General features: G+C 37.8%; 2 protein-coding genes across 3 annotated transcripts; one reads left to right on the top strand and one right to left on the bottom strand.

Annotated features, from left to right (window-relative positions):
- The first annotated feature begins 7,133 nt into the window (after positions 1 to 7,133).
- LOC143448421 (mitochondrial fission regulator 1-like) lies at positions 7,134 to 13,473 on the top strand. Of its 2 annotated transcripts, none has more exons than XM_076948167.1 (9): positions 7,134 to 8,795; positions 9,716 to 9,810; positions 9,884 to 9,982; positions 10,143 to 10,201; positions 11,013 to 11,204; positions 11,812 to 12,020; positions 12,206 to 12,294; positions 12,516 to 12,735; positions 12,949 to 13,473. In XM_076948167.1, the coding sequence occupies exons 1-9, from the start codon at positions 8,769 to 8,771 to the stop codon at positions 13,003 to 13,005; spliced, it is 1,047 nt and encodes a 348-aa protein (XP_076804282.1). In that variant the 5' UTR covers positions 7,134 to 8,768; the 3' UTR covers positions 13,006 to 13,473. The 2 variants fall into 2 exon arrangements, with proteins under 2 accessions (XP_076804282.1, XP_076804283.1); XM_076948168.1 differs by having other exon boundaries at positions 7,135 to 8,795; positions 12,516 to 12,723.
- Positions 13,474 to 13,982: 509 nt separating this feature from the next.
- On the bottom strand, positions 13,983 to 15,288 carry LOC143448422 (mucosal pentraxin-like). The gene is made up of 4 exons (XM_076948169.1): positions 15,110 to 15,288; positions 14,697 to 14,968; positions 14,412 to 14,584; positions 13,983 to 14,332 (listed from the first exon to the last, which is right to left on the bottom strand). The coding sequence occupies exons 1-4, from the start codon at positions 15,171 to 15,173 to the stop codon at positions 14,161 to 14,163; spliced, it is 681 nt and encodes a 226-aa protein (XP_076804284.1). The 5' UTR covers positions 15,174 to 15,288; the 3' UTR covers positions 13,983 to 14,160.
- Between the last annotated feature and the right edge of the window lie 2,330 nt (positions 15,289 to 17,618).

A 17,618-nucleotide genomic window follows, 5' to 3' on the forward strand; every position in this document is an offset into this window, starting at 1 on the left:
AAAACTCTACCAAAATATAGCCGAGCTAATTAGCCATCACTTAAAAACCGCATATGCGACGTTAGATAGCTTCATGCCGCCTAATTTGGTGTTTACTCGTATAGGCTAATTAGCAGTAACTTGATAGGCTTATGGCATTTCGAAGATAATCCTTTCTCATACAGCCGTATATGTTGAGCTTAAACCGATTTCAAACTTGAATAGCATAACAAACACGAAAGACAAAAATCAACACGCTCTAAATTAAAATGATCATTTTAGTAAGAAGTAAATTAAATGAACATACATGTTGTTCGACTTCATACGAATATAAAAACTACATATAACGGCCCGAGCAACACAATTCACTCAAATAGACCGTACGAGTACAATAAATCACTTTTCAAGTCAATGAAACTAAATATCTCATGTAAATCATCTCAAGTTAATTTATCAACTGACCGTCTCTCTCTTGTTCAAACAAGTTACTTTTGAACTAGGTTTTCTGATGCTACAATTACTGACTGAGACCTATCTCTTATAATTACTGGCTTCAATACGAAATCGACTGTTCAAGGAATAGTTGTCTACTGGGGCGTTGAAAACATTTCAAGGTCTCTTGCCAGGCGGGATTGCTTAGAAATGACTTAGTCAAGTACACTTAACACCCTTTCAGCTTGTCAAGCGGCGTACTTAAGAAAAGCTTGACATGCCTACTCAGAGTTCAAACGTATGAACGAAACCTCAAATTCGAACCAACCCCACTCCAAATTGAAATAAAATCGCAACCACAAAGCCCAAGCAAAAAGGTCGAGTCGTTTATGATGTCACTTAAGCACCTTGTTAGATACAATTGATAAGAACACCTGTACTAACACAGGAAGGCATTGATATTTTTTAATTCATGAAATTTGGTTTAGCACTATGAAAAACATAAAGTCTGCAAAATTTGTGTATTCAAGTTGTTTGTGTTTAAATAGGCGTAAATGCCGTCCACGGCAATCGAATTGACGCAATACTGTAGTGTACACAAAAGTTAGTTTGGTGTAGTAGGCTTTACTCAGAATTGATCCATTCGGTGCATTTAATTTTCGTATCTGATTAAGTAAGAAGATAAATTGTTGCGACGATGTGTACCAACATAAAGATATTACGACCTTTTTCATCCTGTATTGACATAGCCTTGCTGCTCAGCACACAAAACAAGTTCACACGGGGTCACTTTTAGTGTCCATCACATTGAAACTCATTAATGACTTGGGCTAATCATGACCCATAGGAAGAGTTATCAGTCAGCTACACCTTCCTTAACTAGATTTTCGCATTAGAGCAATTATAGGGCGGTGAAGGACAACACCGCTAACAGCGACTATTACTGTCTAGGCTCAGTAGCAATGTCAAATTTAATTGAAGACTCGAGTTATGTTGGTAATAGACACGCGCTATTCAAACGTTGCTTATACAAATACTTTTAACGCTAGAGCTAGAGAAATACCACGCAACCGACAACACGACAGACTAGCAAGGAACAGAAACTATTTTAAAACGCATCAACAAACACCGTACATATAATACACAAGTCATTACGAAAATACAACCTCGCTGTTCTGTATGGAACGCCAACGCCGCAAAAATAGCAAAGTGTTAAATTGAATCGCAAGTATGCAATTTATGTATTGTTTTCATAATTTGATTGGAAGGTTTTCAAACGTAACTTTATAGATTCAAATCACGAAACAACAAGCCAAACGTCAAAACCGGCATTCAAACGGGCTTTTCTGTGATTGCTGTTGCACGATTCATATGCCAATTATCAAAATGGTTTCGCAACATTTACAATTACACCACAGTTTTATAAACTTGACTTTTCAAATCAAACCACGACATTTTAAGTCAGATATAACAACTGCAAAGCAAACTGGCTGTTGGCAAGTTACAATGCCTAATGGCAAATGGTATTTTCTTTAATCGGATTGCAGTTTTGTTAATCACATGTCGGTTTTTTGAATCATGTAACTTATACCATGAATTATAAAATGGCCAAATGATTGGAAATTAGTCTTCGTGAATTCAAAATGGGCGAACCAATTTGCAAAATACATACGTGATTAAACAAACATGCATTCCTAAAAGCACTAAATGATTCTATAAAAGTACGTATGAATCGCATAACGTCTTCATGAATTGCCAAGTATAGATGGATCGGCAAATGTATAGATGATTTGCCAAAAGTGCATGAATCGCTAAATGTACATGATTCGGTAAATGCATGCATGAATCGCCAAATGTACATGATTCGGTAAATGCATGCATGAATCGCCAAATGTACATGATTCGACAAATGTATGCGTGAATCGCCAAATGTACGTGATTCGACAAATGTATGCGTGAATCGCCAAATGTACGTGATTCGATGAATGTATGCGTGAATCGACAAATGTACGTGAATCGACAAATGTATGGATGGTTCGTTGTTAAAGTGCGCCGCGCCAAGTGTGCAAAAATGTCTCTATTGGGGAAAAAATGTCTCTCTTGGGGATACCAAGAAGAAAAAGGGATTTTGAGAGAAGACAAAGTTTTCTGAATAGCCCAGAGCCTCTGGGCCAGAGGTCGGGAACCTATGGCTCGCAAGCCAGATATGGCTCTTTTGATGACGGCATCTGGCTCGCAGATAAATCTAAGCTGGCATTTCTTAGCACAATTGTTACGAATAAAACTTTTCTGTTATTTGTAGTTTTGTTATTTCTGTACCATGCAGCACCAGAAATCGCATTAACAGTAATTAGCATGTTATTAAAGAGTAAATTTAGACATTTACCGTTGTCTAAAGTAGTTGGTTTTGCTTAAAAATGCACACGTTAGTTGCATTAAGTGTTGAAAAATATTATATGGCTCTAACGGAAATAAAAATTAACAATATGTGGCTGTCATGGCTCCTTCGCCAAAAAGGTTCCCGACCCCTGGAATAGCCTATGTTTCGGGCAGGCCGAAAGTTACCGTGTACCGTCAGTGCAAAATACTTTGCGATCAGCAATAAGCGTAAGCTTAGTTTTGTTCGCAATGAAGGATGGGATGTTTCTTTAGAAGTTATTTCAACACTACACGCGTTAGGTTATGTTCTATTTGAAATGTGATTATTAAGCCGGGCCAGTACTGCAGTGCTGTGGTATTCCTTTCCATTCAGGTCTGCAATTCTGACTGCAAAATGAAATAAACCCAACCAACCTCATGTGCTGCTTAATAAAACGCTAAAAGGCGCTCTTGAAAGACTAGCCTGAATAGGATATACCAGCCTTCCACAGCACTGCAGTACTGGTCCGGCTTAATAATCACTAGGGCAACCAGTTTTTTGACCTAAAAATTTTAAATTCTGACCTCATTTTGAAAAACGCTATACTGATAGTCTCTACACTGTCTACAGCAACTTTCTAATCTAAAGCTGCATTTAAAAATGACAAAATGCTTTTCTAGTGTTGACTTTTTTTTCGTTTCTGCGTATTGAGATTGACAACTTGCAGTTTCAAATGCAATGACGTCACATCGTGACGTCACCAAACGCGCTGAAAAGCCTTCCCTCTCTTTGTGGCTTTGGTTCTAAGTAAAATTTGCGGGACTGGAATTGTTTGCGGTACAAGAAAAGAGAAAAACGGAAGAATAATATTACAAAATGGTTACAAAATTACAAGTTTAATAGATTTTGACCTAAAAAAAAGACCTAACGAAACAATTTGACCGTATTTTGACCTAACGTAACATTTTGACTTTATCTCACCTAATAACTTCTATACCACACGTCGTACAAAGCTGAAATTTGTTTTGTGCTTGTTTCATAGCATTCTGAGGAGGTAAAAAAAAATTGACCATATTGTTCAATTCCAGTCCCGCAAATTTTACTTAGAACCAAAGCCACAAAGAGAGGGAAGGCTTTTCAGCGCGTTTGGTGACGTCACGATGAGACGTCATTGCATTTGAAACTGCAAGTTGTCAATCTTAATACGCAGAAACGAAAAAAAGTCAACACTACAAAAGCATTTTATCATTTTTAAATGCAGCTTTAGATTAGAAAGTTGCTGTAGACAGTGTAGAGACTATCAGTATAGCGTTTTTCAAAATGATGTCAAAAAACTGGTTGCCCTAGTGATTATTAAGCCGGGCCAGTACTGCAGTGCTGTGGTAGGCTAGTCTTTCAAGAGCGCCTTTTAGCGTTTTATTAAGCAGCACATGAGGTTGGTTGGGTTTATTTCATTTTGCAGTCAGAATTGCAGACCTGAATGGAAAGGAATACCACAGCACTGCAGTACTGGCCCGGCTTAATAATCACATTTCAAATAGAACATAACCTAACGCGTGTAGTGTTGAAATAACTTCTAAAGAAACATCCCATTCTTCATTGCGAACAAAACTAAGCTTACGCTTATTGCTGATCGCAAAGTATTTTGCACTGACGGTACACGGTAACTTTCGGCCTGCCCGAAACATAGGCTATTCGGAAAACTTTGTCTTCTCTCAAAATCCCTTTTTCTTCTTGGTATCCCCAAGAGAGACATTTTTTCCCCAATAGAGACATTTTTGCACACTTGGCTCGGAGCACTTTAACAACGAACCATCCATACATTTGTCGATTCACGTACATTTGTCGATTCACGCATACATTCATCGAATCACGTACATTTGGCGATTCACGCATACATTTGTCGAATCATGTACATTTGGCGATTCATGCATGCATTTACCGAATCATGTACATTTGGCGATTCATGCATGCATTTACCGAATCATGTACATTTGGCGATTCATGCATGCATTTACCGAATCATGTACATTTGGCGATTCATGCATGCATTTACCGAATCATGTACATTTAGCGATTCATGCACTTTTGGCAAATCATCTATACATTTGCCGATCCATCTATACTTGGCAATTCATGAAGACGTTATGCGATTCATACGTACTTTTATAGAATCATTTAGTGCTTTTAGGAATGCATGTTTGTTTAATCACGTATGTATTTTGCAAATTGGTTCGCCCATTTTGAATTCACGAAGACTAATTTCCAATCATTTGGCCATTTTATAATTCATGGTATAAGTTACATGATTCAAAAAACCGACATGTGATTAACAAAACTGCAATCCGATTAAAGAAAATACCATTTGCCATTAGGCATTGTAACTTGCCAACAGCCAGTTTGCTTTGCAGTTGTTATATCTGACTTAAAATGTCGTGGTTTGATTTAAAAAATCAAGTTTATAAAACTGTGGTGTAATTGTAAATGTTGCGAAACCATTTTGAAAATTGCCATATGAATCGTGCAACAGCAATCACAGAAAAGACCGTTTGATTGCCGGCTTTGGCGTTTGGCTTGTTGTTTCGTGATTTGAATCTATAAAGTTACGTTTGAAAACCTTCCAATCAAATTATGAAAACAAAACATAATTTGCAAAGTTCCCATTCAATTTAACCATTTGCTATTTTTGCGGCGTTGGCGTTCCATAGTTCTGGCTTGTCTGGGCCGCAAAGCGGTATTACCTTCTGATCCGTTTCTCATATTCTCGACTCAATAACTAAGTTCTCGGCGCAAACGAATATTAGACCTATACCGTTATAAATGTATAAGCTATATGCTGCCTATAGCCTGAATGTCCAGAAGCACTTTCAAAATCTGGCACTAAATATAACTGTTCGAGAAAATCTGTATATATGCATGGCAGTGTAACAAAGTAGGCTTTGTGAAATAGTATCACTTAATGTTATCCCTCAATGCCTCAAATGCCCAAAACGATTTCCGTTTGAAGCATTATTTTTGCGATATGGATATAATCTTTTGATGAATTGAATCTGATATAACCTACTGTTACTCAAATGCTGGAACCGTAGGTCCAACGCTTTTTTGTCTGTTGTGAACCTGGCATAAAATTGAAGGAAAGCATTCTACACACGTACTTTGTTTGCTTGCTTCAGTTGCTCATCTATCAACTCTGTTACAGCTAACCTTATTAAGTGTTTTGTAAATTGCAAGATGACGAACAAAATTTAAGCTACGTAAGGTTGCCGTTTTGTAATACACTAGCGCCACTTTACTACGTATTTATAATGTCAAGTTAACCGTTAAGTTGCTGCAGGATCCGACGTTCATTTGCGGAAAAAAATCATTGTAATTTTAATAGAGTATAGTTGAATTACTGTATTACAATTCGCTGTCTTAAACAGCCGTTTAGGCACGGAGGCACCCAGACGCTTTTTATTCGGAAACATCTCTCCACACTACAAGTTACGCGGCTATGCCCGTGCTTCGATGCATATTGTCTGTGAATAAAATAAATGTATCAAAAATTGTAAATCTGTAAAAAATCACTGAGCTTGTTCAGGAAATGTACGTGATGCCCTGCCGCCCGCTAGCGGTCAGGATGGCAAACGCTGCAAAGCCAACACTGACATAAATGGCTGGCTAATACCAGGAATAAGACATAAAACTAAAGTAGAAATAAGACCGAATGCAGTAGCAACAAGGTCAAATTTCTTTAACATAGAAAGCCAGAATCCTTGATAGTTGTTTTAAGTTGGCATAGGCCATAGGGATTAAGCTGTTACACTAATACTGCTTACTTTAATCTTTCTTTGGCTGTTTTCTCCTTTGTTTTTTTTTGGATAACGTACTATCTGCCTATAACTAACTAAAGTACTGAACTACTGAGAGTTACTGTCATAAAGTTATTGTAGGCTATACAAGGCCTATGGTATACTATACTTTTGGATTTGTTTAATAACTGTCAGTATGATAATACTGTAAGTGTAAACAAGGAATAGTAGTCAAGTGGTAAATTTTCAGAAAAATGTTTAGGTTCAACCGTATTCGACTGTTAGACTCAACTTACTCAAGTGCCTTCAGTTAAAGGAAACGCAATTTTCACTTAAAGTTCTTGGAATGTACAAGTTAAAAGAATTAATTCGCACGGAGATATTATTTTACAGCCTTTTAAATCCTTTTAATTCATCATTCATTGCCACTTATCATTTTCGACGAACCTAGCAAACCCCGTTTGGAATCACACAATGGCCTAGCGCCAGACGCATTCACGTATTGCTAGGCCTGTAAAATAGACAGGGGCAGCTGCTTGTGGACTGTTGTTGATTTTTCTGAGCTGTGTTTCACTGTTGACGTAGAGCTAGTTTATTTATCGCAATCCCGATAAAATTCCACATAAAAGCTCTGTAGCATGTATTAAACTATAACTTAAGCTCGTAAGCAGGTCGCCTCAAGTTCACAGAGAAGCGGTTGACAACCGACATTTATACCTATGATATAGGTAGCCTATTACTACAGTACTGTATTAGGCTAATTCTGCTATTTTAAAATCTGACTTTTTGTGGATGCAAAGAAATTTGTTTTGCACAACTATGTCTGCATGTTGGGTTGCTTTCTTGTATAACTAATGAAGGCTGTGACAGTTCAGAATAGAAAATATAAACGGTTTTAACAAGAAGTCATGTCAGTTGCCGGCCGGCTCGGTAACCGAGTGGTTCGAGTGCAGGCCTCGCAATAAATGCGGCTTGAGTTCCGTGTTTGATACCTAGTGGCGCTATACCATTGTAATGCTCAGTAAGGTTGGGTCTTGGGCAAGGCCCATACTGCAGAGTGTGGCAAGATCACACCCAAGATTTTTTTCACTCGGCGTCATACAACAGGGCAAACCGGTAGCTGCAAAACAAAAAGGAGACACTAACTTTTGTTTCAATGTATACTGCAAAATTAGTGTTTAAAACCGATATCTCTAAAAAAATAAAAACAAGAAGCACTGATTTTTCCTCGATTTTTGTCATATAGGGCAGCATCTTGCCGGCACTGTCTGCACAAACGCTTGGCAGCCATGGGCCATGAATTGCAGTGCACACCAGCTGCTTGCACACCGGAAATTTGCTTTTGCACGTCTGAGATCTTGACGAAAACTACCATACTCTGCAGTCCAAGGCAAGGCATTGACGACATTTGCTCTTGTTGAGAGGATCAGATAAACAACCCTGTGACTGGAAAGTTTGTATGATGCACTCTTCGGCACAGGAAGTTGGGCGTGGGCAAGTTTTGGCAGTACATTAAACAGTGCATTTATCCAGCACACTGAAAAGTCCAGTAGAGGTGTACAGTTCTAATTTCACGGAAGACTATATAAAACATGAGAAACCAAACTAAAACTTTTGTGACAATCACAACTTGCACAAAGGCTAACTCTGTTACCGGAGCACAAGAAATGAAGAATCATCGCCAGGTTTAAGTTATACAAAGACTTTCCTCAGCCCGAGGGAAAAGATTATCATATTTTGGCGTGATGGCATGCCTTGCTGCCTGCCCCCAATCGTTCATCAATTTAATGTAAATTAGAATTGAACAAGACAAACTTGCCTTGTTTGTTTACTGTAAATCAGTATGGTAAAATTCAGTATGCATATTGGCGAGTCTTATTTGTACATATGATGAGATTAGAGAGTCTTGTGAAATAGAGCGACACACACACTTCGAACTAGGGTTGCCAGGTCTAAAAAAACTTGGATACACACTTTACTACAATCATGAAGCTCATAAGATGTTTTAAGAGAAGCAAATCAATGCGGTTTACTATGCAATGGTTTTTCATTTAGCTATTTTGATTTCGATATGTCGATGAATAATTTCAATATGTCAATGGTAATATAGTGCAAGATTGAAAGCACTACCGCTGTGAAAACTGGGACCACATCGCTAATAGAAGCTGACCTGGTTTGTCTTGCGATCTTCTACTTTTCACAATTCTATGATGAAATTATCAGATGATAACCAGGTACGGATATTTGCCATTTTTAACACTTAACTGTGTTATATTTAACCGATGATTGTTTGGTCTTGGTGAGAGATGCTATTATTTTATTGTTTGCTGCATTGCGTAAGCTTTACATGGATACATCTGCAATGTTTGTTACCTGGCAGTCAGACATATTAGCAATTTGTAGATCTTGTACAAACTATTCTAGTGATAAAATTAAAGTAATATGTAATTGATAAATCATCTTAGAGAATGTTATGTTTTGTTAAATTTTGGCTTGTTAGAAATGTTTCATTCAGGTAAATTTGACATACTTAATGGAGTTCCTACTACTGGTAGTCATTCTCAGTTATATGTTACCAACTATTTAGTACAATGATGCAATGCACTTTCTCTAAACTGGGGAAATGAAATCCTTTGAAAGGGATATGTTCAAAGCTCGTTGTAAATAGGAAATAGCATAAAGATTTTATGTCACCAACTTAACATGTTTTAGAACTGCAATATAATTTTTTCAGTGCTAGCTTATTTTAAGTTACATACTTTTTGTTCCGTTACCATTAAATTAGTTGCTGCAGTTTTTTCGCAGAATAGATATTTCAAATTCTGTGTTGCTCAGTATGATACATGTGATGTATGATTATCTTGCTTGTACTTAAAGCATATTCATAATGCTCAGATATATATTACCTTGATTTAACAAACTAACCTGGATGTCGTAAATACAAAAAAAAAGCTTTGGATCAAGTATACAGTTGCCCAGTTTGCACGTGTATAGAAAGGCTTAAATGAGGAATTTTCATGCAACACTCAATACTCGATTTGTGATATGTATAGATGCGCATTTCTATAGGTTACATGACTTGAAACTTGAATGCCATAGTCCCACTAATGATGGTAACTTGGTAATTTATTCACAAGTGGAATTAATTTTTTAGACAAGTGGATCAAATGAAATCGACTTAAGAGCTCAGAGGAGCCTTGTTCGTAAGATTGGTTCCGCTCTACCGCTTTCATCCACACAAAGACCACGGTATAATTATTATCGAGCTTGTGTTTGATTTGCTATGTTGCAGTTTCTATCATAACTTGATTTTCCCTTTTAGGTTTGAGCTTTTACCAAATGGTGCAAGACTAATCGGAGATGTGCGCCGACCTATTTTTTCTCTCTCCGACATCTGTCAACTTGTTGACATTCCCGACATGTAAGTGAAGGCAGTATGATACTGTTGCTATGCAGTGAGAAATCTTTGTATTTTTTATTTTCAGTGTAAAGCTGCTTACGGTGTTTTGTAGAACTGTTACAGTAAACGGTATATGCTAAAATGTTTGTTTAACCAAACTAAAATTGTCATTTTTCTATAGCTTTCCGATGTATCGAACTTCAAAGAATGACAAATCTCAACCAGAGGAACCAGCTACTTGTATGTAATCACTGCTTTTTTACTTTAAACCAACTATGCCCAATCGAAACGCTTTAATCGGCCAAAAAATTGAATTTTTAAATTATGTGCCGCACATTGAATAACCTTTTACAGTTGATTAAGTTTAACACAAATTATGAAAAAAATCATCACTCTTAATTTAAAGCAATTTTCAATTTATTGCAGTTTTAAACTTTTCCTATATTACGGCACTTTGTTCTAGTGACTTGTTTTCCGCAATCTTTCTGAAGACTACGACAAACAGAAAGCTCGTACCATTCACCAATATATAGCATTTGAAAGCTATTATCACCTGTACAATAATGAGTTAGCCACATCTTTTTAGGTGTTGTTAATGACTATAGCAGGCAAACCCAATCGCTACATTGCTCCAAGTGAAAATGATTTGTTTCGGTTAGTTTCTACAACTGTCTGCTGCTTATTAAATTAAAGAGTAGTTGTCATCAATTGCATAACAACGAAAAATTTCTAAATGGGCCACAAATTTTCTTCAACTGGTCCGCCGGTTGGACATATCTGCTTTTAACCTTATAAAGTGCCAAGGCAGAATTTGTCATATTATTCATTTTGACAACAAATTTTGGTAGCTGGGTTGCACTAATGAGTTGTGAATATGTGTTGCTCATAAGCAGCCGCAGTTACTGCAGCAGCTAAACTGTGAAACATTAATTTTTTTGGGTGTAACAAAATATTATTGTCAAGTTAGTTATTATTGTCAGTGTCAAGAAACCTTGTCTTCGACAGGTCAGTTTGTTTGATGTTGATGTAAGATTCTTAACTTTTCTTGCAGGCAGCTCCGTGAGCACGACCACTACATCGCCAACATCATCTTCCTCATCAACGTCCAACCCTTCCGTTCCTCAACAAGATGTAGCGAACAAAATCTCTGCACTGGAAGACGAGTTGTCAATGCTTCGGGCACAAATAGCCAAGCTGGTGTCCAATCAAAATAAACCAGACAAGCAAGAACAACCTTCAAACTGTAAGTATCTCAGTCAAATTATGGAACAGATGTTTTGCATTCAGCTTTTTAAAAATTGATATATTTCACTGTTTGTGCTGGAAATTCTTGTAACAACTCAATGTTTGTTATAACTCAACTATCGAGGTATATGAAATACCATCGCAAGAAAAAACAGTCACATTGTATAAGGATGACTGAGAAAACATAATCACTTAAAAGCAAGGTGTTTGGATTTACGACCCATTCAAAGAACATATGCAAGAGTGAAATCGATAGAAAACATTTTTACCACCACGCAGATGTTTCGATTAACGCCAGAGGTGTCAAGCTAGCTAATAAATTTGAAGGGCCGAAACAAATTGTCCATGACTTCATAAATAACAAGATTATTGTTATAACAGGGGCATGCTTCTCCACCTTTTATATCAGTATACAGTACAACTATTTTCTTTAACATTATCCTTGTCTGTTTCGGAGTCATCGCATTATACGCGGTTTCGCATTGAATGAGAGCGCATAGTAGCAAAATTTTATAATATTATTGAAAATATCTTTAACTGTGGAGTTTGTATCTAGTCTGTATTTGTACATTGCGTGTATCTGTGACATGTACACTTCCATGCAGTGTCACTGAGCTTCAATTCAACTGTCACTGGGTCCGGTGAAGCGTTTTCATGTTCGACTCCCATCAAAACAGTCCCACCCCCATGTATGCCACCACCACCTCCACCCCCTCCGCTGCCACCTCCTCCTCCTCCTCCTCCTCCCATGATGCCTGCACCTGATAGAGGTGACTCTGTCATTGACTTGATCAGAAAACGTAAAAAGAACAAGGTCAGTTGCAGTGAATTGCCGAAATTATCAGATGAAATTGTGATTAGCAATTAAACATAAATTTTGTGACTTTCTAAGACCAAAACATGGATCAAATTGTCATTTAAAAAACTGAGTTAAACTTTGAAACTTTTTATAGCAAATAAATTTTGGCAAAGGTGTTACTTCTGATTATTCTTTTACAGGGAACTGCTACAACTTGCGTGAAAAATCCGCTCTCAATGAGCGACGTTTTAAAGGATTTGCACAAAGTGAAGTTAAAGTCTATTTCAAGGTGAGTGCCAAGTAAGCTTTGCTTGTGATTTCACACGGTCGACTTATTCGGTCAAAACTAATGTACGCAAGTGCTGGAGTCATCTACTTTTCTGCTTGCTGAAGCGAAAAAGTCAATGTTGCTACTGTGCTTAGGTGGTTTGCGTTGTCCACTTAAATCCTCACCTTGATAATAATAATTGATAGTAAACAAACAAAACATTATTTGCGTGAAATTTCCAGATCTCCCAGTGGAACTCCAATGGGAAATAAAAAGCCACCAAGAAAGCCCGATCCCACAGACCCGGCTGCATTCATCGCCGAAGCGCTTCGAAAGAAATTTGCTAATCACCACCGGGTGTCAGAGTCCCCTGAGAATTCTCCAAATTTAGGATTGCGTCGAACGAAGCATGCCGTCCAAGACAAGGAATGGGAAAATTCCCCTCCCAAAGTAAGCCTAATGGTATTAATTACATGATACAGTAGCTGTTAAACATTAATCTGCACTAAAAGAAAGTATTGTTATCTGGATATTAGGTATTTGGCGAGAACAAAATAGAATAATTACATGTTTGAAGCGATATATAGTTATTGTATATTCCTTTATTCCAGCTATTCATTTAATGTAGGTGTTTTTTGCCACTTACGAAAATTTGGTTTTGTTGTGTGTTTACAGTTCGGTCAACATTTATTGAAGAAAACAACTTCTTTAAATGAAGTTCCCGCGTCGTAGTCAAGAGGATGTTTTCCGTCACCATCTTACCTTTGTTGCGTCGTCATCCTAGAGACCTAGACAATACTTTTTCTCATTTTCATTAATTTTATCGTTTTTTTCTTCGGTGCTTGTCGCACGTGTAGTTTTAACGACACACATTTTAAAACTTTGCGTTGCAAGTTATTGCTTCCATGATATTGGTGTGGTACGTTGTGAGTAAACATGTACAATGTCCTAGTGGTGTACTCACTCAGCTATTGCTCTATTTTAAGATCACAAATCTTTTTGCCAAGTCTGCTTTCCGTTGCGCGAATTTCATTTAAAATACAACAATAGTGCGGACGAACAAATGCCATGTCGCGTTTTCTTATCTTCACGTGTGTTTTATTCAGGCCAGTACGTGTCGTCTTTGGAGCGTGATTTTACCGGACAAATCCTGCCGTTGTTTGCAGTATGTTTTAATAAAAGTTAACATGTGTTGCCGTGTTTTTGCACTATTTATTTTCTGCAAGTAACTTTTTAATGAAGGTAAGTCAAATGAATGCGTATTTCGAAATGGAATAAGTTTTATTTGACCGTCCACGCAATCAAAGCAAAAGTTGTCGAAGATTTCTTCAAGCGTTGTCGATACTGCGCATGTATAATATAAAACAGAAATCCGTTCTCTTACAAATGTACTGACTAGCTTGCTATACAACCCGCGTTGTTGAATACCTACATAGCAGATGTTACGTGACTGGAGATTCTCTATCAGACGTAAACAAGCGGATGATTTTTGAAGGGTGTCCACCGTTTCCAGGAGACAAATGTTTCCCTGCAGAAATGTGAAACTAGGAACACAAGCGAAACTTTGATGAAGCAGTTCATATGAAGGCATGATTGAGCAAGGTGCTACTCAGATCGGTTACGCAAAGTTCAGCGCAAACCCGCAGCACTCAGTCGTTGCTATGTAGCGCTTCTGACAGCAAAAGAAAAGTATAAAATAACATTCACAATTCAGTCGTTTTTTTTATTCAAGCCTGATATATGCTTGACAACAAACTTTAACAAACGTTCGTTTTACAAATGCTACAAAAAATGTGAATAAAACGGTTTGGACAAACAAAGGGATGACGGAAAGGTTTTTTCGAAGCCGCTACCAGAATAGGAATATTACTTTTTTGTTTCCACTCCTCACAAAGTACGACAAGACGGTGTGTCATAGCTCACATCTCCGTAGAGTTCAGCTCTATCCATGCTCATCACGACCGAGGCACCTCTTGGACAAATGCAGTTGCTGGCTAACCGACTTATCTCCGAGCTTGACAACCTTTTTGGCCAAATCATTAAATCCTGGATGTAACCACTGCAAAATAAATATATCATTGTCTCAAAGAAAGTGGTTGAAGTGATTAAGTTACAGAAACCAGTTTTTCAGTTCTTACTGGAACGACTGTTCCGACTGGAAGCTTCCGCCTGCTGAGTCCTGTTCCTGTCCCAGTAAGAGAATGCCTCCGCCACCAACCCATTGATTGTTGTGTGTGCCAGAGTCGCTGTAACGTCCGTTTAGGAAAAGTCCGGCAGATCCCGAGCTTTCAAACCAGACACAGATGTGAGTCTGGAAGAAAACACAAAATGCTTTGAACGTAATTTGGTCAAGGCAAAATGGCTGACTTGAAGCTGCTTAAACGACAAACCAAGCTTACAGGCCGAAAAAGTCATCCACTTACCCAAGTGTTTGTTGATATTTTGGATGAAAAGCTGATCACATCGTGAGCAATCCAAAGATTAACATTTCTATAAGAAGTAATGCCAACTAAGAGTTCGTTGTCTTCACTGCCATAAGAATAGCTGACGATAGGATTATAGTCAGAAAGTCTGGTCGGATAAACCCAGGCGCAAACCGTGCCTGCCTCATGCATCCGCGGGACGTAGGAACGATACCTGACATAGTCGTCAGTTTGGTCTCCATAGGAAAAGTGAAACTTGTAACTTTCGCACCCTGCAGTACAAGAAAAACAAAATGTGAACTTTTTAGACTACCTAGGCCTATGTGAAAGCTGCGTGCTTCAGCCGAATAACTACACAAACCACTGAAACCAGTTATTTTCTACAAAAAACTCGCTGAATTAAAAACTTTTACCTTTTGCTTTTGAAAATTGACAAAAAGTCATAATCAAAGCAAACAGAACATAATGGTAGAACATGATGGTATTCTTTACTTGTGTGACGTGAACTGTAACTTCAAGCAGACCAACTTTTTTATGAACAAAGTCAGTCCAGTAATAGCTCTTTTATACTGCTTGCGTGCACAGCGACGTAGGCCTACTGCGATTGCTTTCAAGTTTGGAATTGCAAGAAGGCCAATTTGTCTCCACAAAAAGTCATTAAACGGTAGCATTGCAGTTGATAACCTACACTGCGCGCAAATAAAACTGGTTTCGTATCCTGTTTACGCTGGAAACAATGTTTCGATTAGTGGTTGATCTGGTTCTGTGTGAAGTTTGTAACAAACAATACCTGTATACTAGACTGGAGTAATCATTTTTTGCACCCGACGTATAAAAAATGGATCATTGCGTTTACCTTTCATTAAAAAAACCTTTAAATTGAAAATTTAGGCGGCTAGTAGGCCTATACATGAAAGATTTGAAGTTAAGTAGTTTCTTTTAAGTTTTAAATGTTATAATTAACATTTAGTTTCCGCAGTTGCGTGTTTGTTCCAGACACGAACTTTGTTGCTTTGGGTAATCCTACTGAAAGACGACTAGAGTAGGGTTGCCATATCAGAAAAAGCTAAATTCCTGACGGTGTCAATGACCACCTGTTACAGAACACGCGCTATTCGGCATTTTACAGTAGCCTATATTCTTACATCCAACCAATCCAAACGCATATTTTTTCAGCAAGACAGCATCACTGCCACAGAGGGAAAAAGCACAGAATTGTCACTTTTGTTTCGTCCAACAACTTTATGTTTCATTAATATTAGACCTTTTCACCGCTTAAAACCATTTTTCTATATACAGTTATACACCATCTAAAAGTTACAAAATACTAAGGTAGGTCTTGTCACTATAATAAAGCAAACAGCAAATTTGATTCCACAAAATAAATTAGCCTAGTAGAGTGACTCGAAAACTAAAAAAGCCAATTCGCATAATCACAAAATAATGAAAATTACTATGTCACAAAGCAAAGGTAACTGAAAAATTGCATTAAACGAGCGCTAGGGCGAGGGGTTTTAGCCGGTAGGGCCAGAAGGAGCCTAGAAGTCCGTAAAAAGTTGAAATTTTCATTTTCACAATACGTGTACCTTATTTCAAGTAAAACATTAGGCCTACTTACTAGATGCTAAAATTTCGGACATGATAGCACTTTTTAGAATTATTCCCGGACACAGATTTCAACACCGAAATCCTGGACATGTCCGTGAAATTCCGGACGTATGGCAACCCTCGCTAAAGTCCAACGGGCAGTGATCTTTGTTTTAAAATAGCAATTTTCAACAACCAGTTCCTCTCTGACACAGCTGCAGTTCAACAACGACAGGAAATTATACATGAACTCAGATTGTTAAGGATAAGAATTGCAGAAAACAAAGAAAACCCTTTGACTGTCGATATGACGATTGACGAGGTGTTCGAAAACAGATTTTCTAACTAACAAGCAATTTAAGGAAACCGAACAAACACAAGCCTCAGTCAATTACAATCAAATACAATACAAACTTCACATTGTAATTAAAAAACTGCGATTCAGTCTGTATGCTATGATAATTTTTTCCTCGGACTGAGGAAAGTCTTTGCACGACTTAAACCCAGCGATGATTCTTCAATGCTCGATCCCCGGTTACTGAGCTAGCCTTTGTGTAAGTTTCGATTGTCACACATTTTTATGTTATGGTTTTATGATTTTTTGTATAGTATCGTAATGCCCGAATTTAGAACTGTCCACCAGGTCTACTGAGCAGGAGCAAGTGTCATTGACGCCTTGCCAAAGGGCATTACCAAGGTATTGCGCCACTGGATATCGAATACGAAACACAAGCAACGTTTGTTGTGAGGCCAGATCTTGAACCACTTGGCTACCGACCCGACAGGTAGACGTTTTGTTAGGGGCTTCACCGTAATCACAACTTGCCAAAAAAATTTGAATGATTCAGTTTTTAGGCGCAAAGTCGCAAACTTTTTGGTAAAAAGAAAAAGTTAAGTCTGTTGTTGGGAGTTAAGCTGACAGTTAAGTTAAAAGAAACGCTTTGCAAATAGTTGATCTTAGTCATATACGGTTAAATTCAAGACAGGTTTAGCTTTATATCATAGATTTAGGTTAGATTACAGGATTATAGGCTACTTCACGTACCATTTTATTGTCCTGTTGTATTAAGGAGTCTAGTGCAGAAGTGCACAACCACAGGATGCATTTGTATATTGGACTTAGACCCCAGCTGCTCAAATTGTGACGTCATGTGCCGGACTGCAGAATATGGCAGTTTTTGCGAGATCTCGGGTGTGCAGAAGCAAAATTCCAGTGTTCTGGTGTGCACTGCGATTCGTGGGCCAAGGTTGACCCACATTTGTGCAGGCAAGGTATAATGCAATAAAATCGGAGAAAAAAATCAGTGTTTTCCTTTTTTTAGAGATATCGTTTTC

Source organism: Clavelina lepadiformis, chromosome 3 (assembly GCF_947623445.1).
Source record: "Clavelina lepadiformis chromosome 3, kaClaLepa1.1, whole genome shotgun sequence".
Lineage (NCBI taxonomy): Eukaryota > Metazoa > Chordata > Ascidiacea > Aplousobranchia > Clavelinidae > Clavelina > Clavelina lepadiformis.